This window comes from Cricetulus griseus, chromosome X, assembly GCF_003668045.3.
Source record: "Cricetulus griseus strain 17A/GY chromosome X, alternate assembly CriGri-PICRH-1.0, whole genome shotgun sequence".
Taxonomy (NCBI): domain Eukaryota; kingdom Metazoa; phylum Chordata; class Mammalia; order Rodentia; family Cricetidae; genus Cricetulus; species Cricetulus griseus.
Genome location: NC_048604.1, coordinates 95,751,107 through 95,776,861, shown reverse-complemented (window position 1 = coordinate 95,776,861; position 25,755 = coordinate 95,751,107). Strand labels below are relative to the sequence as shown.

General features: G+C 38.8%; 1 protein-coding gene across 1 annotated transcript in view; it reads left to right on the top strand.

The window, feature by feature from the left end:
* Positions 1-22,386, top strand: part of Cdkl5 (cyclin dependent kinase like 5) — a 186,851-nt gene extending 164,465 nt beyond the window's left edge. Inside the window, exons 16-19 of the mRNA XM_027432769.2 lie at positions 2,948-3,071; positions 8,730-8,829; positions 14,436-14,555; positions 21,989-22,386. Coding sequence (XP_027288570.1) covers positions 2,948-3,071; positions 8,730-8,829; positions 14,436-14,555; positions 21,989-22,375 — 731 coding nt within the window. The 3' untranslated portion in view covers positions 22,376-22,386. The remainder of the gene's footprint in view (positions 1-2,947; positions 3,072-8,729; positions 8,830-14,435; positions 14,556-21,988) is intronic.
* The last annotated feature ends 3,369 nt before the right edge of the window (positions 22,387-25,755 follow it).

Sequence of the window (25,755 nt, the reverse complement as noted above, 5' to 3'; positions counted from 1 at the left end):
GTTCCACAGCATAAACAAAAGTAGCACACCTTAAAATAATATTCTACCACACATAATCTTCTTGGAGATTTGGCAAGTAGAATGTTTTAATTTTTAAAAGTTCAGAAATATAAGGGAAAGTTTCAACTAAATGAAACACCTGGAAACATGTGTTATTTCAATGATACTGGGAAGTCCTAGAGAAAACTAGTGTTTTTTTAAAAAATGAAAGATGTTTCTAGATATATCTAAACAGATGTTTCTAAAATAGGCTCATTCTTTCTTATTCAGAAGCAAATGAAATGGTGTCACTTTTTGTTGTTTTAATTTTATTTTTGAGATTATAATTACAAAATTTTCCCTTCCCTTTCTTCCCTCCAAACCCTCCCATATGTTCTACCTTGTTCTCATTCAAATTCATGTTCCATTTTTTTCCATTAATTTTATTGTGTATATGTATGTGTGTGTATATATATAATATATATTCCTAAATAAAACATGCTCAGCTCATATAATGTTACTTGTATGTATGTTTTCAGGGCTGCCCTTTTGACACCTCTCTTGCTCCTAGCTTTCCTCAATTGACTATAGTTCTTTGTGTATGATTGAGGCCTTCTGGGCTTTTCCATGTCCACTTTGGCATATCCTTTGATGTTGTCATTGTTCAACTCACATTTGGGTGTGTTGGTGAGATTTTATGGATGTAGTGTCTTATGTTCCTAGGAGATACAATCTCACAGCAAATTTCCAACTTCTGTACCTCTTAAAATCTATTTACCCATTCTTCCACAATATTTCCAAAACATCAGGTTCAGGAATGTATTATAGATGTATCCATTAAGACTAGGCTCCACTCCTGTGTATTTTGATTGGTTGTGGTTTTCTGTAGAGGTCTCCATCTATTGAAAAGAGATGTTTCCTTGATGAGGGGTGGGGACTACACTTATCTGTGGGTATAAGGACAAATGTTTATAGATTGTTGTTAGGGGTTGTGATGATTTATTGAATTAGTAGCTGTAGATTCTCCTCCAATAACCATGACTTCACTAGCACTGAGTAGTTAGGTAGGTTTCTAGTACCAGGGATGGTTTTACTCTTATTGAGCCAGTCTTCAGTGTAATTAGAGAGCTGTTGGTTACTGCCAAGGTATGCATGACACTACTGCATCCTTGGGGTTATTGTGCCATGCTGGTTCATAGGTATTACCGCTGTGGTAATACCTATGGGTCTTAGGGTTTCTATTGCTATGAAGAGATACCATGAAAACAGCAACTCTCATAAAGGAAAACATTTCATTGGAACTTGTTTACATTTCTAAGGTTAGTTCATTGTCATTGTGGCTGGAAGCATGGTGGCACAAAGGGCAGACATGGTACTGGAGAGGCAGTTAAGAGTTATACATCCAGATCTGTATGCAGCAGGAATAGAAAGGAATGGGCCTGGCTTGAGTATCTGAAAACCTCAAAGTTCATCCCCCAATGACACAATTCATCCAACAAAGCCATACTTACTCCAAAGCCACACCTCCTAATAGTTCCACTCCCTGGTGACCAAGCATTCAAATCTATGAGCCATTCTTCTTCAAACCACTACAGTAGAACTGTTGGTTCTCCAACTCCCTCCTTTGGAAGCTTGTATGGCACCTTCTGGTACCATGAGAGCTAGTCCTCAGGGAGGGGGCATTTAGTTCATTTCCAACTCACGGATCTTTGTGCTCTGTTCCGCAACCAGGAAACTAAAATGGAAGCATTGTCAAGATAAGGGGTTAGGGAGCAGTGGAGAAGGTAATAGCAGGGTATAAGTGATCTGATCAGGGAAATGTAAGAGGGGGCCTCTTTAAGGAGGGAGAGTTGAAATAAAAAAAAGAAGAAGAAGGTGGGTAAAATAGCAATAATAACATCTGAAAAAGTGACAAGGAATCATACTATTTACCTAAAAACTATAATACATGTGTGTAATTCACTGTATAAATACACAAATATATTGTTGTTTTGGGACAACATCCCATATTGTAACCCAGCCAGGATGACCTAGAACTCACTCTAACCTAGTTTGGCCTTGAACTCATGTCAGTTCTCCTGGCTCAGCCTCTTCAGCACTGTCATTACATATAGCACTTGCTTGGTTGGTGTCACTGATCTTGATATACAATGTGCATATTACATTTGTGATGAAATTTATAGAACAGCCAACTTTAAAAATTGACAAAATTTGGTTACCCCTTTCCCCAAAGCAAAAATCACTCAATACATTATAGTTTATATTTTTGTTCATTTTTGCATGAGAATGTATATCAAATTAGTTTTGTGCAAATGACCAAATTTCCTAATAATCTAAAGATCTAAGTGGCATACCATTGCATTGTCAGGGCTTAGACTGTAATTTATGTGACCTGGTACACAAATTGTTAAGGATGATATTGGGCTAAGAATAGATTTTGCATAGTTGGATGTGTAATAATAAAGAAGACTCAGCTGAGTGGTGGTGGCTCACGCCTTTAATCCCAGCACTTGGGAGGCAGAAGTAGGCGAATCTCTGTGAGTTCGAGACCAGCCTGGTCTACAGAGTGAGTTCTAGGACAGCCTCCAAAGCCACAGAGAAACCCCGTATTGAAAAACAACAACAACAAAAGACTCAACTTCAAATAATGTCAAAGAACATGGTGTAGGGATGGGGTAGCTCATACTTTAGATGATGTCCCATTTTACAATGTGAACAAATGCTTTGCAGTGTATCAGCTGACATCCCAGGTTTCTGTTTGGAAATCTTTATAACTGACCCCTGCAGGTTACCATGTAAGGAGCTGAGGAGGGAAACTTGCCTGGACCACCTCCACTCTCAAGAAACAGAAGTTCCAGAAAAGCAGTTCCGGACTATGACTTTGTGTGAAAGAAAATGCAGTGAAATAACATTACAGGTACTTCAAGCAGGAAAGTACCTCAGTAACTTTTTGTTCTTCTTCATTCAGTGCCATCTCCACGACCAGACAATTCCTTCCATGAAAATAATGTATCTACCCGAGTTTCTTCTCTGCCATCTGATAGCAGCTCTGGTACCAATCATTCAAAACGACAACCAGGATTTGATCCATGGTGAGCGTTTTGATTTGTTCTTACTCGTTGTTTTACTGCCTGTAGATTTGTGCATTCAAAGACATTCAGGGTAAACTTTTTAGTGTTCTTTTTCCTACTAGGCCTTTCTTTGTTAAGAATAAGGAAAACATTATATGTTGGATTTTATAGTTTCTTTTTAAGTTCAAAATTTCTACTAAATAGCATGTAAAAGAAAAACTCAATTATTCCAATAAGTGTTTCATCATATATCAAGTACATGAAAACTCTGCTCTCACTTATAAGTAAAACACACACTAAAATTGTACCTAAATGACCTTGCACCATTAACACAGAATACAGCATATTATAGAATTATTATAAAAAATACAAAAAATGTGTCAAAAAATTAAAAATGTCTAATCTATCATATTTAGGATTATTTTTACATTTTATAAATGTCATTTAAACCAACTGCTTTCTAGCAAAAAATGTGCCTACTTGTGTGTCTTTGTGTAGTGTGTGTAATATTAAACTATATTTTTTGTTTTTTTGGTTGACAAGACCACTTTTAGAAGGAGAAAAGATAAAGAAAATAGTACTGAGAGAACACTTGGTTGTTCATTAAAATAAGAATCAAACAATCTCTTTAAATAGAGTTATAAATAAAAGGTATAGACTGACTTCAAAACTGCTGGTAAAATTCCCTTGCTGTGCCTTTAAAACTTTAAAAGTCTGATCTGTGCTAATCCGCAAAAAAGAAAAATCCAAAAAAAATCCAAGTGTCAGTGTGGTTTTTCTGTGTGTGTGTGTGTGGTGTGTGTGTGTGTGTGTGTGTGTGTGCGTGGAGTTTTTGATTTTTGGGAGAGGATGAATATTCTTAGAGTGGATAAAGTGTGGAAATATAAGAAGATATATATATATATATATATATATATATATATATATATGTATGTATATTTGTATATATATACATATATATATATATATGTTGTTTTGAAAAGAATCAGAAGTATAGCTGGGATGTTAATCTTTAGCCAAGATGTCATCAAGTCATTCTTACTCTAATATTACTATTATGTGGTCCAAGAAGATTCCAGAATTCGCAGCTGTGAATTGACTCTCTACTCCTTCTGATAATGCTTCTATGGCACACCTCCTTTATGCATCACATCTAACATGATGTAGTCTTTAATGAAGCTTAACTCATCTTGATTTTTTTCTTGACCAAGATCTCTTTGGTTTGCCATATTCTTCATATCTGAGAGAACTATGCATTTGATAACACAAACATAAAAGTCTTATTAGACAAACATGGTAAAATCCTGTTCTTACATCATCACATATCCTCAGGCTAATCTGTTTCTGTGATAATACCACTTTAAATTTCTTCTGGGAAGAGAATATTTGTACAGTATACATATTTCTCTGCAATGGAAAGATCAAGGTACTATGTCATTCATACTAAAAAGCAATAAATAGTTACTGTAGTTTAACACCCAGAGCTGTTACTCTGGCCATCTCGGTTGTCTCGAAGCCACTTAAGAAATGGGAGATAAGCCAAAATAACTCAGAACAAGAAAAATAAACAATACAGCCAGATGCATCATCTTTACTAATAGGATGACACTTCAATCCTCACTTGGAAGCTATTTATTCCTCCTCATGCCCAGTTTTATCGGTTAGTACTGAGGTCATTAGGATGAGATGTGGTTCCAACTAACAATACACTGTGCAGAGGGGAGAAAGATCACAAGCAATAGCTATGGGGCAAAAGCAGGTGTGTTTATCATTTCATGGACATGTGAAAATTTTGTGCATCATAGGTATCCATTTAGAGTGCATGCTCATGAAATAAATGACATTTCCTTTACTATAAATAAATAAATAGAAAACTGCCACCAAAATTGGGTTAAAAATTGATTAACTGAGTTCATTCAAAATCTAACTGGTAAAGTAAAGAACTGTGAAACTCACTTGAATAGTGATGGGGCTTTTTTTTTTACAGGGTTATGAATATATTGTGTCCATTATAGCTTGTCAGTCAGTTTTTCTCAGAGAATCATTCACTGACTTTCTTGTTCACACAAGAGGTGACTACTCTAGTTACTCCTAGGGAAGGGGATAAGGCAGAGGAAGTGACAGAGCAATGCTCCCCACCTCTTCATTGGCTCTCCATGCGCTGCTTCCAGAGGGATTATACTGAAGTCCAAAAGCCCCACTGTCTTTGCACCATAAGTCTGGGAGCAGTGTGAGTGAGACATCAGCTCCTTGATTGATTTCTCGGTATCTCTAATATCTAATACAATACTAAATAAACTTTGATTAACTTTAAGTCAGCTTTTGTTTTAATTCCTCCCTTCCTTGATTACAATGAATTTTTGAACTTTCCTCATTTGTCTTGACTCCCTTAATGGGAATAATTCTTGGGCTGGATGACATAGGAGTCACAGTTTTGTGTAAGAACAGATGCCTGTTCATCCTTTGTCGTATGTCCTCCCCGATACTACTTTGACTAGAGCTACTACTTAAGGGGATGAGCTAGGTCACTGGATGCACTCCCCTTCTCAAAGCTTCCTTCTCTGAAATTCATGTGACACCCAAAGCGGCCCACTGTACTGGGGTGAAATTAGAGGGGCTACAAATCCAGATAGGGAAATAGTCACCAGTCTTGCCTGGTTGGCCCAATGCTGCTTGTTTAGGTGCCTTCTTCTAGGTGCACCCACCCAGCTTTCCAAGTGCCTGCCTGTGTTCCCCATAGCCACTCTCTCTCCCTTTCTTTCTCTTCCTCTCTCAGGCTGATCACTTTGGCTTTTCTGTGTATGTTTCTGTAGTTTTGCTTTGTTCTTTCTTTGTGTCTCCCCTTTTTTGCTCAGGCTTAATTTCTTCTATCTGTCGTGATGCAAACATACTTATGCTCCAGTCCTAGTTTTCATCTTGTTCAATGGTAATTTCTTTCCCTTTTTCTTTTGTACCCTAGAATCTTTCCCTGCCTAGATCTCAATACTAGTGCCTGCTCTGCTTCAGCTTGAAAATGTTTAAGTCTTCATTCCTCCTGCCCCACCTGGACTGCAGTTTATCCACTGCCTTAAAGGCCCTGGGAAGGGTCTTTGATCCATCTTCTGTTTCCCAGAACCAACTTTTCAGTGCCAAAGTGCAAATTCTGAATTGTTTCCTGCCCCCTTCCTCTTCTTACTCTCAACTTCTCCAGTGTCTCACTTGCATATTCTCTACTTCATCCTGGCTAGACTTTTATCTTTCCAGGCAGAAGTCTACTTCCTCCTAGAAGTGGCATCTCCAGCCTTCTTTCCATTCCTGTTAGCACTAAAATTCTACTCTAATGCCATTTGGCCCCTGAAATTTCATTCATGAAAAGAGTATTTTCCCCAACAATACACCAACTGCATTTAGAAAACCTGTAACTTTCTACCATCCCATTCGCACCCATGCAACCACATCTAAACCTTCTAGCTTTCTAAGTTAGAATGCACTGTCTGAGTTCCCAAATTAGTTACAGTATGGCTGAATTGAATCGTAGAACTTGTGCTTCAGAACTTGGAACTTATTAAGTGATGCTTACAATCGCAAGTTATAGTGGATTTCAAGAGCACCTGTGGTGCTCCTGGGTGCCAGGATTACAGGTGTGTGCCATCATGTGTGAGTTTTATGATTCTGGGGTCAATTACAGGGCTTTGTGTATGCTAGGTACACATTCCACCAATTTAGCTACATCAGCACCAATTGAGCTATATTCCCAACCCTAAAATAATCCGTGCTGTATAACACTTTGTTAATGACTTATAGTATGTATTTGTTCTCAAATTAAAAAGAATATCAATAATTTTATTACATAGAGCTTTTAAAGGTTTTGGGGGTTCTTTTTGAGAAGGGGGGATATTGCTTTGTTACCCACTGTTCTCAAACACATGTGCTACAGCAATCCTCCCACATTGGTCATAGTTAGGAATACAAGCATATGCCATAAGGCTGGGCCTATTTTTGTTCCCCAGTGCTTGCAATGGAAATCCAGGGTCTTGTGAATGTTGCACAAGTGCTCTTCCACAGAGCCACATCTCTAGCCAAGATTTTTATTATAATTTCTTCCTGCATTTTAAAAAGTGCATTTAGGGGCTGGAGGAATGGCTCAGGAGTTAAGAACACCTATTGTTCCTGCAAAGGATCCTGGTTTGGTTCCCAGTACAAATGGTGGTTCACAATTATCCATGACCCCAATTCCAAGGAATCTTTTACCCTCTTCTGACCTCCGTGGGCTCCAGGCACACCCGTAGTACACATAAATACAAACAGAATAAATATTCAAACACATAAAATAAATACATCTTCAAAAATTAAATAAACAAATAATATTAAAAGTTCATGTGCATAACCTATATACTTTCTTGTCATGTACTTGGACTTATCTGATGTAGAAAACTTGAAATCATTATATTTTTACTTAATATCGTAGTTTAAATATTCTTTCATGTCAGTGAATATTCTTTGAAGATGTGATTTATTTTTAATAGCTTCATTGTGTTTTCTGCCATGCAAACAGTAATGGTTTATTTAGAAGTTTTCTGACTTACATATTTTAATAAAATAAGCTGGGTGCTGCTTTGCTCATATTTTCTTAGATATTATAATCACTTCAACACTGTTAGGTATTCTGAAACCATGAATATAAATTAACTGATTTTTAACAATGCTACCACTCTTGCTTTTAGGGAATATGTAAATATGTGTTTTTGTTCAAGAATAATACCAGTTCAGTTGCTTTTTAAAGAGTATGAGCCAAAATCAAGAATGTTCTCTGCACACCCCACCCCTCTTTTTCTTCTTTCTCCTCTTTTAGGATTTTTTTTTTTTTTGGAAAGTGCGTTTTTGTTTCAGAGTCAGTCTTAGCAGATAGCCTGGCTGGCCTTCAATTTGCTCTTTCTGTGTCAGCCTCCTAAGTGCTGGGGTTACAGGCATATGCCACCACACCTGCCTTGTTTCCTATTTTGAATATATTCTATTTTTATTAAAATGCCTAGTGTTACCTGTGGTATCAATTTTAACATCAGTATTTTCAGGTAGAAGTGTTCTCCTCCCCTCCCCAACATACTCTGTTAGAGCATTCATTGTGTATACATGTTTTTCTTGAGTACTTTTATTTTATTTAGGTGTAATAGGTTAAAGGTTTAATAAATAAATATGAATTTTCCAGTCTGGTGCAAATTTTACTTCTGTTTATAATGTTTCTATAGCAGCATTGATTTTTTTGTTTAGTAACTTGGCAAGCTACTAATAATAAGCTTGTTGAGCTTGTTTTTAAACGGTAAATAGAAAACTGAAGGTATTGAAAATGTTTCTGTTCTTTACCTTGGAGGGTTACCGAGGAGGCATCCTCTAAGCCATGCATTTTAGAGAATCTCTAATTCAGAGACTTCCAGCAGCAGGAAAATGGTCCCAAAGTGCAGTTACAGATCATTTGTAATAGTGCTCAAATTGCTAGTGTGATCAAGCCTGTGCCAATGAACAGCCATTCTCCATGCTGATTAGATTGAGTTCCTCCTATGCCTTTTAGAGGACCTTTACCTGTGGGCTCAATTTTTCATGGCTGATTGAATCTGGTATCACACATTTTCAGTCTTCATTATGTTTGTCATACAGTGGCAAGAGATTCAAATATCCAAATGATAAAAATGTCTTCTCATTTAGGAAAAGTCCTGAAAATATTAGTCATTCTGATCAACTCAAAGAAAAGGAGAAGCAAGGCTTTTTCAGGTCAATGAAAAAGAAAAAGAAGAAATCTCAAGCAGTAAGTACATGACTAATTTCTGTATATGACATCGGTTTCTGTATTATTCTGTAGATACATTTTACAGTCTACAAGGAGCAATCAGATTTGATTTCTTAATGTGAATATGTTGTAGATGCTTTTGTCTGACGTCTTACACTACCGTCCTCTCAGAAAGCCTTTTCTAGATTCAGAAGAATCTCAGAAAGTAGAAGAAATTTAATCTGGGTGAGAAAATGCTTCAAGCCTCTCTCAATGAGTTTCTTATCCATGTGAATTTAGATTCCTGTAAAAACTGGGGACATGGGATTTGTTTCTCTCTGTGAGGATAAAGATATACAAAAACTTACGAAGTGGTTTTGGTTCACATTTAAATCATGAAATTCATAAATAACCATCATCCCTTATCCTTCCCTAGCTTATCTAGCTACAGAGATGCAATTTCATCTGACATTTTGGGGCTTGCTTTAGTAAGAAAAGGTGCTTCACTTATGAGGGCATTGGGAAACAGGCTACACCTGAGACACTGGAGAATTCCGCATCTGAACAGCAGCCCAGCTCCACTTGATTGTACTCATCAGTGTTTGGACCTACATGAGCGAAGCAGGGAGGAGGAACAAGCCTCCAGGAGAGCAGTAAGGGCAGTTCACTCAAAAGAAGCCTGGTTCCCTTCTATGGTACCCTCACGACTAAGTAACATTGAGTTAGCCATTTTCAATGGTTTGGACTTGGGTCTTAGTCTTAGCTTTACTTCACACAAGATTTACTCTCATTCATTTAAAGAAAATTGACTAATCAAAATGGCCTGTCACATAGGCTTCATTGACTTTATGAATAAACTAAATGCTTCTGAGACCCTTCAAGACATGAAAATTAGAAATTATAGCTTAGTGGTAACTAAAGATGTCTTCTTTAGTTATAGTAGGAAAGTTTGTAACTCATAGTACGGGTATTTGTCTCAGATGTTTGAAAGATGTTAAAAGTGGTTTTTGTTTGTTTTTACTACATGTGTTACTACTGTTTTACCTATATATGTTTGTTCACTACTTGGTGCCCATGGAAACCAGAAGAGGGCATAGGATTCTCCAAAATTAGAGTTAGAAGCCTTTGTGAACTGCCAGATGGGTTCTAGGACTCGGACGTAGGCCCTCTGGAAGAGCAGCTAATTCCTCTTAAAACCCGAGCCATCTCTCTCCATCCCCTAACAATATTTTAAGTCCCCTTTAAATTTAGACCTCTATAAAGCATTCTTTCACTTGCTTATTAAATGTAAGTATTTCATTCAAAATAAAAGACTTCAAGCCAGAAGTGGGCTGGGCCATGGTATTTCAAGTATTTAATCCCAGCACTCAGGAGGCATAAGCAGGCAGATAGATCCCTGAGAGCATTTGTGACCAGCCTGGTCTGCATAGTGAGCTTCAGGGTAGCCAGAGCCATCACTACCCACAGCAACAAAATATTTCATTATGGAAAAAATGTGAAAAAAGAAAACATCATTCTTAATCTTGTCCAACCTACCACAAATAATATTAGGATTTCAGTATTTCCCTGTAGCTTTTTAGCCTGTGCATACATTTGTGAAGGAAAGGGGTGTGTTGTGTGTGTGATCATGAGTGTGACTTGTCTTAAATAATAGTACCCATCCTAGTGCAATTTTTTATTCTGGCATTTAACTCATTCTCCCCTCTGTCTCTGTCTCTGTCTCTGTCTCTCTGTCTCTCTCTGTCTCTGTCTCTGTCTCTCTCTCTCTCTCTCTCTCTCTCTCTCTCTCTCTCTCTGTGTGTGTGTGTGTGTGTGTGTGTGTGTGTGTGTGTTTTACCTCTTCATTTTAATGGTTACATGGTATTTCTGAAATGTTCATGGGGGTGGAAAAGGGCACCTATATCTCTAACTGAAACTTGCCTAGATTGAAATGTCAAATCAAAATGCCACTCAACTACACTTGTTGCTGAAACTGGATTAAGAAATGAAGAAATAGGCTTGATTTGCTTCAGCATGCTTAAAATATCTTAAGTGCTAAAAAAATTTAAACTGCCATTGTCTATAAAACATATTTCCGTCATACATTACCCTTCAGATACTTCTTCTTGGCCACTGTTACAAATTGTGGGGGTTTTGTTAACTACGTGCCTACAGTCCAGTGATGTGATTAAGTTGTAGAAAATAGGAAAGATAGAAGAATTGAGGCTGTTTTGTGTATAAGTTTAGATTTTAATGCTTGTCTGCCTTAGATCAACTTTAAACCTAAAGCCCTTGCCTGACTGGCTAAGCAAAGTATATAATTCTTGCGTAACTAGATTTTTCAAGATTTGATATTTGAGTAGTTAGTTATATAAGTTAGGGTAATAGAAAAATTATCATTCTCTAGCATTCTCTCCCCTTAAACTTTTGATTAGATATTTATATTAACTGCGGAATAGCTTTCCACAGATTATAATGCCTTAAGTTTTCCAAGCCAAAAGTTTTTATACCTCTCCATTTTTTAATTAAGAAAAAACGTGTAAGGGCTTTGGAATCTAGAGTCAGATTTTCAAAGAGCACTACATACAGAGTGCCAGACTTCAGGCACTGAAGCCTGGCATTGAATTAACTCTGCTTCCTTTGAATAAACATTCAAATGTAACTAAAGGAAACTTGTTTTTACTTTCTAACGTGTAGTAAAAAGAAAACTAAGTAGAACAAACCAAAAAATTGAAGGCATTGAAACTTTTACATAAGATTCCAAGAAGTCGAAATCCAATGCCAGATGAACATAGGATACCATGTAGGTGTATCATAAATCTAGTTTACTAGTATAGGAGGCTCACCAGGCAAGTGGTGACCTGTCCAAAGTCACACAATGAGTTGGAAGGACTAAAACTGGGTTCCCTGTGAAAGGCCTCTGAGAGCTCCCTGCTAGTCTTCTTGGCAATCCATGTTAAACTCCTGTACAGGGCTTTTGTCATTAAAGCAGGAAAACTCAGGTATTTACACAGATTGCTTTATACATTTTTGTTCTCTGACCATTGAGGCAGCAAAAAGAGAGAAAAGAGGTGCCCAAGATAATTCTGTGTTGTAAAGGTGCCTGCTTAGACTCAAGCAAGTCTGGAGAGTGCCTTGGAGAATCTAGCTTCACATGTATAAGCAGGGAGTTACATAAGCCCTCAGAGTATATGATGCCTTTGCCAATTTTGTAATTGTATCTTACTTAGTATCTCAACTTGAAATGACACTTCAATTTAAATATTGAACTTTTAAAAGAATTTATTGTGGGGCTAGAGAGATGGCTCAGAGGTTAAGAGCACTGACTGCCCTTCCAGAGGACCTGAGTTCAATTCCCAGCAACCACATGGTGGCTCACAAATAAATGTGATGAGATCTGGTGCCATCTTCTAGCCTGCAAGGACAACAGCAGGTAGAACACTGTAAATGAATAAATCTTTGAAAAAAAGAATTTAGTATGAGTGAGTAAGTGTGTGTGTGTGTGTGTGTGTGTGTGTGTGTGTGAGAGAGAGAGAGAGAGAAAGAGAGAGAGAGAGAGAGAGAGAGAGAGAGAGAGAGGGGTGGAGGGTACAAAGGATCTACAGTATATAGAGATCAGAGCACAACTTTGTGGAGTCCCTTCTCTGTTTTGACCTTTGTGTGGGTTCTGGGAATCAAACTCAGGTTGCCAAGTGCCCCACTGATCCACCTTACCAACCCTGAAGATAAACTTTTGTCTCTTTGCTTGAAAACCAGAATTCAGAATTGTGCCAGATGTTTTAAATGAGGTATATATTTCTAACAGTGTAGACTAGGGCTACTTACTTAATCTTAGTATCCCACAACAGTGGTAATCCCCTTCCAAGTGATATTTATTGGCTCAAGATAATTGACCAAGAAGTTCAAAATGACTTAAAGCATATTTTCTTTTACAATCAACAAGCCATCTCTTAGTTACTGAAGCCCTAACAATTAGGAAATGACCGAAGTTCATCAGTAACTCATTAAACACAATTCTTCATAATAGTCTTATTTTGATAATAAATATGTTCTTTAGTAAGCATAATGTAAGCAGATGCCTAAAGATCTCTAGGCATTCCTTGACTATTGCTCATAACCATGGTATAGGCTATGAAAATTTTTGTACATTCCTAAACTTACATTATTGTTTCCATTCGAAAAATAACAAATAGTCTCTCTAGATGCATAGCACAGAGATTTTTTTCATGAGTGTTAATATTTAATCATTTGAGGACTACCAAGGGCTAGTAGCTTCAATTAAAGCACCTATTTATTTTACTTATTTTTTTTCTTTTTGCAATTAGCTCATTTGTATCTTATATTACAGACTGAGTCCACCAACGGGGAGAATCCAACCATCAAGAAATCCCTCTTTCCTCTTTTTAATTCAAAGAATCATTTAAAGCATAGTTCTTCTTTGAAAAAGCTTCCTGTAGTCACTCCACCCATGGTACCCGTTTTTACGTATAGTAGCCCTGAAAACTGCTCCAGTAAACTTGTTTTACTGATGACAACAGCATGTCTTATTTTCATGGGGTCATATTCTCTTTGTGCTAGTTAAGTACCTGAGCCAGTTCCATAAATTCACTGGGATATATGGATATATATAATACATATATATATATTATATATGTATTATATATCTGTATCTAGTCTGGGTTTTCTGCATTGGTTAAAGATGTTGAAGCATAGCCTATTAAACAAACTAGTAAGGCTGTTTTGGATGTACTGATTAGCCAATTGTTGGCAGACAGCATTCATGAAGTCCTTTAATTCCTGTAAAGAATCCAATTAACATTTACAGTCAACAAATGTCTTTGCACTTGACTTACTGCATGGACCTTGTTACCATTTGGTTGGCAGTTTGTCTCTTTGAAACCAAGTTTGAACTGACCAAATTAATTGACCTAGCAGGCTCCATGAAAAAAAAGCAGCTTGTACTAGTTGATAACCTGCTCTTTCCTTACCTACCTCTAGCTTTTACTGGTCAATAAGTGTAAAGCCATGGCTTTTGTTTGGCATTTGGCACAACTCTCCTTTGTCCACCAAAGTCATTGAATAGACAAATTGCATTCATTCAGAATTTGTGGCATAAATTTCCAGCAGTTTCTAAGTGTACAATGCCAGACCCAGATTTACTGGGCAGTTTGGGACTATGATTCAAACCATATCTCTCCCTGAAAGTTCCCTAGACTTCTTTGGCAACATCAAATACAGAGTTTGCATCATATTCCCAGCATGATTTTTTTTATTGAACTGGTTCATAACCTAACTACAGTATGGAATGAGGATACTACAGCAGTTCCTGGTCCAGTCCACTTTAATTGCTCTCTCTTACAGCTACTGAAACTAACAGCATGGGAATGCTTTAGGGTTAAGGTTTTAACCAAGTGCATGACATCTGCCAATTTTTCCTGATGAAGGGAAAATTATTAAGAAGGCAGCAGAATTTAACTAGAACCATTTGCATTATGAACATTTGAAGAGTTTTGGTTTACTTACTGGGTCTGTTTGGTTCTTTCTCCCTCTTTTGAATTTTGGTTTAGTTCAATTTAATTTTTGGTTTGGGTATCCTCTTGGGTGTGGTTGTATATCTTAATTAGGGTTATTGGTATGCTTGTTGAATCCTCCGTTTTTCCCTCTAGGTACCCAATACTGATGGTCCTGATCTTCTGACTTTACAGAAAGCCATTCATTCTTCTAGCACTGCAAGCAGCAGACCAAAGGAGTGGCGACCTGAGAAGCTCTCAGATCTACAGACCCAGGTGAGTTCAGCTCACCAATTTTCAGGTTACAGTATGTCTTGTGATGTAAAGGCAAAGAAGAAAAATTTTAGCCTCCTGCAAAGACCCTAACGAGTAGCCTTGATGCATTTTGGAAGTCGGGATGATTTTGTCAGTGATTCCTTTCCCATTGGGAACAGAGTTAGCCCCCACTATATAGCTGTGGAAGACAGGGGGGAAATGTAGAGAGATGAAGAAGAAATAGTCCTAGCCCACAAATAGGTTACAGCTCAGAAGACAAAGATTCGTGAGGATCTTAGTAAAAAGTAAGGTGTGTTACAAAATATTGGGGAAAGTCAAATCCAGGTTGTAAGAGGATTAAGATAAACTTTAAGATGCTAGCATATAAATTGGGCCTTGAAAACCAGATAGTAGAGAGATTTCTTGAAAGAATATTTCAAATTCTGGAATCCAAACTGTGTTTTATAAAAGCAGTCAAACACTTACATTAGGAATTGCATATTACATAGTAACATGGGGTTACATTTCCTTGCCATAATGGAGAACTTAAAATTTTTTTTCAAGTAACATATCTCTTTTAAAAAGTTACTCTAATTGGCAATATTTCAGTATCTCTCCAGTACCCAATAATAATAAACATAGTAACATAATCTACCATGTTTATTTTAACCAAATTTTTGCAATTTAGAAACAGTGGCTCTACTTTTAATAGCTTTGTTTTATTCTTTTGTTCTTTTTTATTTGAATTAGGAACAAGATTGTTTTACATGTCAATCCCAGTTCCCTTTCCCTCCCCTCCTCCCCTACTACCCCCCCAACTAAAACCCTACTTATCACGTACCCTTTCTGCTCCACAGGGAGAATGAGGCCTTCCATGGGGGGGGGGTCTTCAGAGTATGTCATATCCTTTGGGATAGGGCCTAGGACCATCCCCATGTGTCTTGGCTCAGGAAGTATCCCTCTATGTCAAATGAGCCTCCAAAGTCCACACCTAGTACTGATCTACTACAGGAGGCCCCATGGATTTCCGAGGTCTCCTCACTGACGCCCACATTCCTGGGGTCTGAATCAGTCCTGTACTGGTTTACTAGCTATCAGCTTAGGGAACAAGGGCTCCCCATTGTTCAGATCAGCTGGTTCTGTGTGTTTCACCAGCCTAGTCTGGACCCCTTTGCTCATCACTCGTCCTCTGCAACTGGATCCAGTTCAGTTCAGTGATTAGCTGTGGGTGTCTACTTCTACTTCCACCAGCTGCTGGATGAAGGCTATAGGATGACATATAACAAACTAATTATTAGGGGAGGGCATTTAAGGTGACCTCTCCTCTGTTGCTTAGATTGTTAGTTGGTGTCATCTTTGTAGTTCTCCAGACATTTCCCTAGTGCCTTATTTCTCTTTAAACTTAAATGTCTCCCTCTGTTATGGTATCTCTTTTCTTGTTTTCTTCTATTCTTCCCCAGACTCTACCTTTCTGCTCCCTCCTTGCCTGTCTAAGTTTCGTATCAATGTTCTTGAGGGATATTGGTCTGTAGTTCTCTTTCTTAGTTGTGTCTTTGTGTGGCTTGGGTACCAAGGTTATTGAAGCCTCATAAGAAGAGTATGGCAATGACCCTTCTGCTTCTATTGTGTGGAATACTTTGAGGAAAATTAGTATTAGCTGTTCCTTGAATTTCTGGTAGAATTCTGCACTGAAGCCATCTGGCCCTGGGCTTCTTTTCCTTGGGAGACTTTTGATGACTGCTTCTATTTCATTAGGGTTTATAGGTCTATATAAGTTGCTTATCTGTCCTTGATTTAACTTTGGTAAGTGAAATCTATCAAGAAAGTTGTCCATTTCTTTAAATTTTCGAATTTTGAGGAATACAGGTTTTTCAAAGTATGACCTGATGATTCTCTGGATTTCCTCTGTGTCTGTTGTTATGTCCCTCTTTTCAATCCTGATTTTATTAATTTGCATGTTCACTCTCTGCCATTTGGTAAGTTTGGATAAAGATTTGTCTATCTTTTCTCGAAGAACCAACTCTTCATTATATTGATTCTTTGTATTGTTCTCCTTGTTTCCACTTTATTGATATCAGCTCTCAGTTTGATTACTTCCTGGTGTCTACTCCTCTGGGGTACATTGCCTTCTTTGTGTTTCTAGAGCTTTCAGTTGTGCTATTAATTCTCTAGTGTGACTATTCTCCTGTTTCTTCATGTGGGCACTTAGCACTATGAACTTTCCTGTTAGTACTGCTTTCAAAGTGTCCCATAAGTTTGGGTATGTGGTGTCCACATTCTCGTTGAATTCTAGGAAATCTTTATTTTTTTTTTATTTCTTCCTTGACCCAGGAATTGTGCAATTGGGCGTTATTTAATTTCCATGAGTTTGTAGGTTTTCAGCAATGAGTTGTTGTTGTTGAATTCTAACTTTAAAGCATAGTAGTCTGATAAGATACAGGGGGTTATTTTAACTTTTTTGTACCTGTTAAGGTTTGCTATGTTGCCAAGTATGTGTTTGATTTTAGAGAAGGTTCCATGTGGTGCTGAGAATTAGGTACGTACTTTTGTATTTGGAGGGAATGTTCTATAGATGTCTGTTAAACCCAATTGGGCCGTAACTTCTATTAGTTCCTTTGTTTCTTTGTTAAGTTTCTGTCTGGTGCTCCTGTCTAGTGGTGAGAGTGTAGTGTTGAAGTCTACCACTGTAAGTGTGTGAGGTTTTATGTATGATTTGAGTTTTAGTAATGTTTCTTTTATGAATGTGAATGCCTTTGTATTTGGGGTATAAATGTTCAGAATTGAGACTTCATCCTGATGGATTTCTCCTGTGATGAGTAAGAAGTGACCTCCTTCATCTCTTTTGATTGATTTTAGTTTAAAGTCCAATTTGTTGGATATTAGGATTGCTACCCCTGCTTGCTTCTTGGGTCCATTTGATTGGAAAATCTTTTCCCAACCCTTAATTCTTGGGTCTATCTTTGAAGTTGAGGTGTATTTATTATGTGTAACAAAAGGATGCATTCTGTCTTCTTATCCATTCTGCTAACTTGTGTCTTTTTATAAGCGAGTTAAGACCATTAATATTGAGGGATATTAATGACCACTGATTGTTCATGCTTGTTTGTTTTGGATTTGGTGATGGTGGTAAAATTTTGTGTAGGTTTCCATTTCTTTTATCTTTTGGCTGTTGGTAAAGTGGGATTATCTATTGCCTATATTTTTCTGGTTGTAGTTAACTGCCTTGGGTTGCAGTTTTCCTTCCAGAACTTTCTATGTGGCTGGATTGGTGGATATGTATTGTTTGAATATGGTTTTGTCATGGAATATCTTGTTTTCTCCATCTATATTGATTGAAAGCTTTGCTGGGTATAGTAGTCTGGGCTGGCATCCATGGTCTCTTATTGTAGATAGAATATCTATCCAGGACCTTCTGGCTTTCAGAGTTTCCATGAAAATGTCAGGTGTAATTTTGATAGGTTTGCCTTTATATGTTACTTGGCCTTTTTCCTTTGCTGCTCTTAATATTCTTTCTTATTCTGTACGCTTGGTGTTTTAATTATTATGTGGCAAGGGGACTTTCTTTTGTGGTCCACTCTATTTGGTGTTCTGTAGGCTTCTTGTACTTTCATTGGCATGTCTTTCTTTAAGTTGGGAAAGTTTTCTTCTATAATTTTGTTGAATATGTTTTCTGCGCCTTTGAGTTGGGTTTCTTCACCTTCTTCTACACCTATTATTCTTAGGTTCGGTCTTTTCATGGTATCCCATATTTCCTAGGAATTTTGGGTTAGGGATTTGTTGGACTTAAGATTTTCTTTAGTTGATGAGTCTATTTCTCCTAGTGTGTCTTCAATTCCTGAGATTCTCTCTTCCTTCTCTTGTATTCTGTTGGCTATGCTTGCATCTATAGTTTCTGATCATTTATCCAGCTTTTCTATTTCCAGCATTCCTTCAGATTGTGCTTTCTTTATTGTCTCTATTTAAGTTTTTAGGTCTTGAAGTGTTGCCTTGAATGATTTGTTGATATCTTGTATTTTTTGTTTGTTTTTTCTTCCATTTCTTTAAGGGATTTTCTCATATCCTCTTTGAGACCCTCTATAATTTTCATGAAGATGTTTTTAAGGTCATTCTCTTCTGGTTCATCTGCATTGTGATATTCAGGTCTTGGTGGTGTATGGTTTCTAGTCTCCAGTGTTGTCATATTGGATTTTCTGTTGTTGAATGTGCTTTTATATTGTCTTTTTCCCATCCTTTCTTCTGGTGGGTGTAGCAGGAGTCTCTTCCTCTCCTGGTGGGTATGGGACCAAGTTTCCCTTCTGGTAGGTGCAAACAGATCCAATACTCTGATGTCTGTACTCTTCTCATGGATGGAGGCAAGACTAGTACTGGGGCCTTGGCAGTCTCTGGGTATGTTGGATCCTGCCGAATTCGAATCTTGTGAGCAGTCCCCTGGCCTCAGGTGTCCCCAAGCAGGGCAGCAGAAGCCAGACTGGAAACAGCCCCTGGACTACCTGGTCCGGTGAATGGAGACAGGACTGATACCAGGGACTTGGGAGTCTCTGGGTATGTTGGATCCTGCAGAAATCTGTTCTTTTGTTCTTAACAAAATATTTCACCAGTTAGTTCAGGTTGCCCTGCAATTTGCTGTGTAACCCAAACTGTTCTGGAACAATCCTCCCTCCTTTATGTCCCACTGCAAGATCATAGGTCTGACTTGTTTCACTATAATCTTTTACTTGGAGCTATAAAAAGGAGTTCCCCAAAATTGCCATTCTCTTTGCCTGGTCATTTATATTTTGCACTTAGAGAATAATCTATTCTGAGGGTTAAGGGGGCATAGAGAATCAGATATTCTAATTGTTTTGGATTATTCAAACTAAGAACACAAATGTCTGAGGGCCTGATGCTAAGGAGCCCTTTTCTAGTAACTTCACATCTCCAGCTGATTCTGGATTGTTATGATTGTTTGATAACTTTATAAAATTCACTAGGAAATGCCCCAGTCATTGGGGCACCACTCGAGCTCACACCCCGATGTGCTGCATCACCAGAGTACCTGAAATGATGGGCAAAAGAGACACAAGAAACAACAGCAAGACAGGCTTTCTGATCAAGCTGCAAAATTTTATTTTTCTCAGAGACCTTATATAGTGGTTGAAGCCGGAAGCTTGGCAGGGCGGGAACCTGGCAGGAAGAGGCCGTTTGCCTGATAATCAAACCCCAGAATGTCCCTTGAAAGGAAGCATGAGTCCTTGAAAGGAAGAGGAGAGTGCAGGATGCTAGCAAGGTTGGAGAATACAGGTATAGATAAGGCAGGAGGCTAGCTATGTTGGAGAGTGCATGGGAGGAAGGGTTGCTAAGTCTCTTACAGGTCTAAGGTTACCTTTGCCATGGCTCCCAGCAAGGAAAGACTCATTTTTTCATTTTAATAAAAAAGAAAAAGTAGTCAGGAATGGTGCCGAACAACATGGTCAACATGGGAGTTGGAGACAGGAGTATGAACAGTTTGAGAGTATCGTGGGCTAAATACAGAGATCCAGGCCAGACTGGGCTACATAAAGACAAGGAGCAGAGATGATCAAGAGTTGGAGGCTACCCTGGGCAATATAAAAGGGATGATTGTAGAGAAAGAGCTCCTTTGAGTGTCTGATGTGTAGAATACTCTGCCACCTCCTGGGGGGACCCTACAGCTTTCTTTGGAACAACCATGGATGGTGTTTCTCTGGAAGCTCATTGTCCTTGAGTTGATTCTCAGTTCAATTACCTTTGTTGTTAGTACCCTGTTTCTTCAAATTTCACAGTTTTCCTAGAGATTATCAGTGTTATTCAGAGTTGACTGATAGCTATAATGCATGTGGCTTATACCATGGCACTCAGGATAAAAGTACTCTGAGGTTTACCAGCTAGAGGAACTTCAATGGCAGGTTGGTTTCTTTATGGGTTGTTTTTCATGTGTGTGGAGGGGGGCGGGTGGTGGTGGTGGTGGTGGTGGTGGTGGTTGTGGTGGTGGTGGTGGTGGTGGTGGTTGGTTTGTTTGTTTTGTTTTGTTTTTTAGAGTCTCTTGAGAAGTTACCCAAATTATCCTCAAATGTATAATTCTCTTCTCTCACCCTCCCAAGTATCTATCAGCGACTGCAATCATATGCTGCCATACCTGACTTTCTAAGCCTCTTCTGCTAGTGGCTCTCCTGCACCTCGTGCTAAAGATAGAGGAAGAGGAAAAAGCATTATCTTTCACAATTGAGAAACTTAAAGCTCAGGAGTTACCTGGAGATAGTTGGCCAGTGAGGGGCAGAACCTAGCCTTCTGCTTTCACACCAGTCTCCCTCCACTGTACCCAGTAACGCCTTTGACCAGCAGCCATTCTTCAGGCAGGAAGTCCATTAACCAGTGTTTCTGTGAGCAGTTGAAATAAATGCTCTGTATTTTTAGTGCCCAAACTGTTCCCATTCCCATCCCAAAAGATGAAAATGAAAAAGTAAAAGTAAAAGTACAACATAGAACATGAAGATAGTATCAAGAGAAAGGAAACATCCAACAAATAAGAAAGAAGTGCTATATAACTTTTAACTAGCTTCGGTGCTACCTAAAACACTACATTTCCCAGCTTCTCTTGCAGCTAAATGTGGTTTGATGTCCAAGTTCTATCGAATTGTATTAATTACTTTTCCCATTGCTGTGACAAAATACCTTCACAGATTGAGGGTACAGTCCATCACAGTGAAGAAGGTATGACAACAGATCACATGGTATCCGCAATCAAGAAAAAGAGAGTCATGAATACCAGTGTTCAACCTACTTTTTCCTTGTATGTAATCGAGGACACCAGCCCATGGGATTGTGCCATCCACATTCAGGGATCCCAAATTTATTTTTATTTTTTGTTTATGTACATTTGAGTTTTGCCTGCATATATGTCTGTGTGAGGATGCTGGATCCCCTAGAACTGGAGTTACAGACAGTTGTGAGCTGCCTCGTGGGTGCTGGGAATTGAACTTAGGTCCTCTGGAAGAACAGCCAATGCTCTTAACCGCTGAGCTATCTCTCCATCCCTTCCACAGGGATTCTAAATCTAGTCAGTTGACAATTGAAATTAATCCTAACACTGATAAAATACAAATGAAACACTTACTTGGGAAGTCTTCTGAAAAAGGAGAGACATGCCTCTATCTCTTGTTCCTTCTGCTTTCTGGGTAAAGACAGGATGCAGCCAGATCAAAGGAGCCCTGACTTTCAGGTGCTACCTTTGAGTAGTTCTAGTTATTTTCTCTAGATTTTTAGGCCTGATTTAAAAGGTAGTTACTAAAATCTTGTTTGAGGAAACCTAGAGACCAGATAGAGCTGGACTTGCCTCTCCAGCCATATGTTCTCCCTTCCTGCCTCTGTTTAGTTATCTTGTACCCAAACTCCATGTCCTCCCAGCTCCCTCACCTACTCTAAATTAAACCTTGTGTACACCTTAATCTTCCTTTCAGAGCCAACCACTAAAATCCCTTCGAAAGCTGTTACATCTCTCTTCATCGACCAATCACCCGGCTTCTTCAGATCCTCGTTTCCAGCCCTTAACAGCTCAACAAACCAAAAATTCCTTCTCAGAAATTCGGATTCACCCCCTGAGCCAGGCCTCTGGTGGGAGCAGCAACATCCGGCAGGAGCCTACGCCAAAGGGCAGGCCAGCCCTTCAGCTGCCAGGTCAGATGGATCCTGGATGGCATGTGTCCTCTGTGACCAGGAGTGCCACAGAAGGGCCTTCCTATTCCGAACAGCTGGGTGCCAAGAGTGGGCCAAATGGGCACCCTTATAACAGAACAAATCGCTCACGAATGCCAAATCTGAATGATTTAAAAGAGACAGCCTTGTAATTTATGCTGGGATGGGGGCAGGGGTGGGGGGAGAGAAGCCAGTTGGGAGGGGGGTTCAGGGTGGGCTGGGAAATGGGCTGGGCCAGGGTAGTAAGCCAGTATTTTCAGCTTTATGAAGGTGTGTGCAATATTGTGTTGAGGGGGGCTGTTTGGCTCCTCACAGTCACAAATGCTAGTCAGGGATCTTAGAGCCTAGGGAGTTCCTTAGGGATCACCACTCCCCATAGGTCTTGTGTGAAAATGGATAGATTGTGCCATTGAGGAAGAAGAAATTCTTGCCAGTTTTTCCCCGTTACATTCCAGCTTTTGTGCAATCTCTGTTGAACTTGGGGAAGCCAGGTTTTGTCCTGGCTGTGAGGGATAGAAAATTCATGTTGACCGATGCCCTTACCACATATTTTTTTCTGACTAGACTAAATGTGGGGTTTATTGTAATCTAGGAGTACCCCTTTGAAGGGTTAGCAGATGAACTGTATGTCTTAAATTGTTTTCTAAGCTTCCATATTTGATAGGATTTGTAACATTTATTTATAATTAATATTGTACTGTTATAATCATACCTTTTATGTTATAACGTAAAGTTATTTTGAGCTGTTTGAAACATTGTGAAGCAGTGGGACAGCTACAGTAGTTTCTATAAAAACTAAACAGTAACATTTATATATTGCATCAGGAGTATTTTATTCTATATATAAATATATATACAGTAAATAACTGTCTGTTTTATAAATATATTCATTTAAAGAAAGTATCGTTATGACACTATCTGCCATATTTTTATACATTTGTGATATGAAGTGAGTATTATACTTAAAATAAAGGGAGTTGAATTGTGGCTACATGTGACTGTAACAGTATGAACTTTGCTCAACTTTTTGGCCCCAGCAGTAGCCTCTAGACATGATCCTTGGTAGCAGACAAATGCAGCATCTCTTTTCAGGCCTACAGAAGAACGTTAGATAAGCCAATAAGGATCCCAGCAAGCCTCACTTCTGTCCTCAGACACGTGGCTCTCATATATGTCCAGGGATATTAACTTGCACAGGAGAGGATAGACAGAAGTGGTACGCATGGGTCTTTGCAGAGAATGTGCTCTTCCACTTAGCATTAGTGTTAGAGTGTAGACCAAAGATTTGCCTTGTTGTGAGGTTGTAAGAGGCACCTGTCTGCGGATCTTGCAAACCAGCTCTATGCTCCTGAATGCTGTCTGCCCTCCTGGAGATTCTTGCCTCCAGGTGGGATATGAGCTATGTGTATGGCATTTCTTCTTCTAAATGCTTTTTTGTTGTTGTTGTTGTTGTTGTTATTGTTGTTGCTCTTCTAATATATTTAAAAGGCTCCTGAAGCAATTCCAGATGTAGAGAAAATTGCTATATCCTTTTTTCCTTCCTGGGACTGTCCATTTATATCAAGGTCATCATGTATACCTGTATATACATACACCCCATCCATCATAACAGGACCTATCCTTCCCTCATTTGATCACTTCCAACTCCCAAGTTAGTATTAATATCATAAAGGCCTCTGGCCAGCAAGCATTATACCCACCTGTCTTGACCATCTTTGAAAAAGATAAACACCTCAACACCATCGTCTATCAATAGTCATAGAGTTTTTAAAGTAGTCTCTTAGCAATAAGACTTTTAGAGATCACTCCCATCCCTCAAAGCGGTAACTTTTCAGTATTTACTACTTGTTCCAGAATTCTGAGAGTGTCAGTCCCAAATAAAGTCAGCTGTCACTGAAATATGCTGAGTTACTGTCAACCCTTCCCTGGGATTTTGAGAATCATAGCACTGATGATTATGAAGATTATAAAGGTCTTAGATTCTTTGAAGCTTAAATTGTGTGCATATTGCATATTTATATAAATACTATAATGATGTGTATTGATTATATATAGAGGTCATTTTAAGGTGCTTTTATTTAATTTTAATAAGTATAATAGGCACTAAAATGAAACTCAACTGGGTACTATCATGGAAACAATTTTATTAATTTTGCATGCTCTTGAGTTCTTTTCCTATCTCGTTTTTCTTACCAGTTCAGTACTGTCTGGGTAGCTCTGAATCCTGGCTTTTCCCAGGCAACTCTTTGGTTATCCAAGTGAGGTAGACCCTCAGCAGTTTTTGCCTGGATATAGTAACACTAAAATGTATATATTTAATCTTCTTCTTTTTCATACCAGATCCGTAACTTGTATCCCTTTCTCCCCTTCCCCCTGCAAATCAGAAATTACATTTTGTTTCCTCTGGAAAGACTTCTCACTGTGCTGTGTGCTTAGGAACTGTGAGGTCCCATTGCCATGCTGTGGCATTAGTGGCTTGTCATCACCAAGGGGCTGGTTTCCCATGTTGTCATCTTTGCTAACACTGGGATCTCAAATGTTTGCAGAACATTTATATTCATGGTGGTTCTTCCAAGAAGGGCTAGAATAATTGCCTTCTACCTAGAGCAAACTAATCCTAACTGATGAAGTCAATAAGTTATTTTTCCTACATTCCCAGATTTGAGCCAGAAAATAGCTACAATGTTTTCAACTACTGTTTCTGAGCTAGCTCTTTTATCTTCTTCTTAGCTCTTGTCTGTTCTGACTTTTCCTTGATCCTCAATAAGCTGTAAGTGAATCTACAATCCCATTCATTCTCTTCCTGCTCACAGATAGGGGCAGGAACATTTCCTCTCAGATCTAATAGGCCCTCTCTTAGCTTTTAACTGTCACTTCCCCCTCTGGTAGGTCATTCATTGGCCTCAAAAAGATGCCATCCATGGCAGGAAGCAGTTGACTGAAAGTCACAAACCCCCACATTTTCTTTAGAAGGGGGAATTGATGACATCCATGTTCTATTATCTGCCCTGACACCCTAAAGGACACAAAGGTTGAATTGAAGGCTTATGAGGTACTTTGTGTTAGGAAGTTACTGCTGATCTCCTTTTGAAAAGAACCTTGGCTCCACTGTTTTTCTATTTTCACTTCTCTACCATCCTCTCTTTCTTCTCTGAAGTTCTACGTAAACTTTAACTGATCTTTGTTCAGTCTTGACTGAAATTAAGGACCCTCTCCAGAGCCCCAGACCAGAAGAGAGTGCCCCATGCCAAGAGGCTCAAGTGAGCTGTCTTTACAGCAGCACTTCTCAGCCAAGGGTAGTTTTGTCCCCCAGGGCACAATTGGCAATGTCTGGAGGCATTTGGTTGTCTTGGGCTGCTACTAGCATCTAGTGAGTAGAGGCCAGGGATGTTGCTAGACATTCTTCGGAGTGTCCCGGCCCAAAACTAGTGCCATTGTTTAGAAGTCCTGCCCGAGACCATTCCAGGTCAACCACTCTGCAGAACTTGCCTCTGGCCCCAGGCTTTCCAGGCTATATAACTGCAGAAGTGAA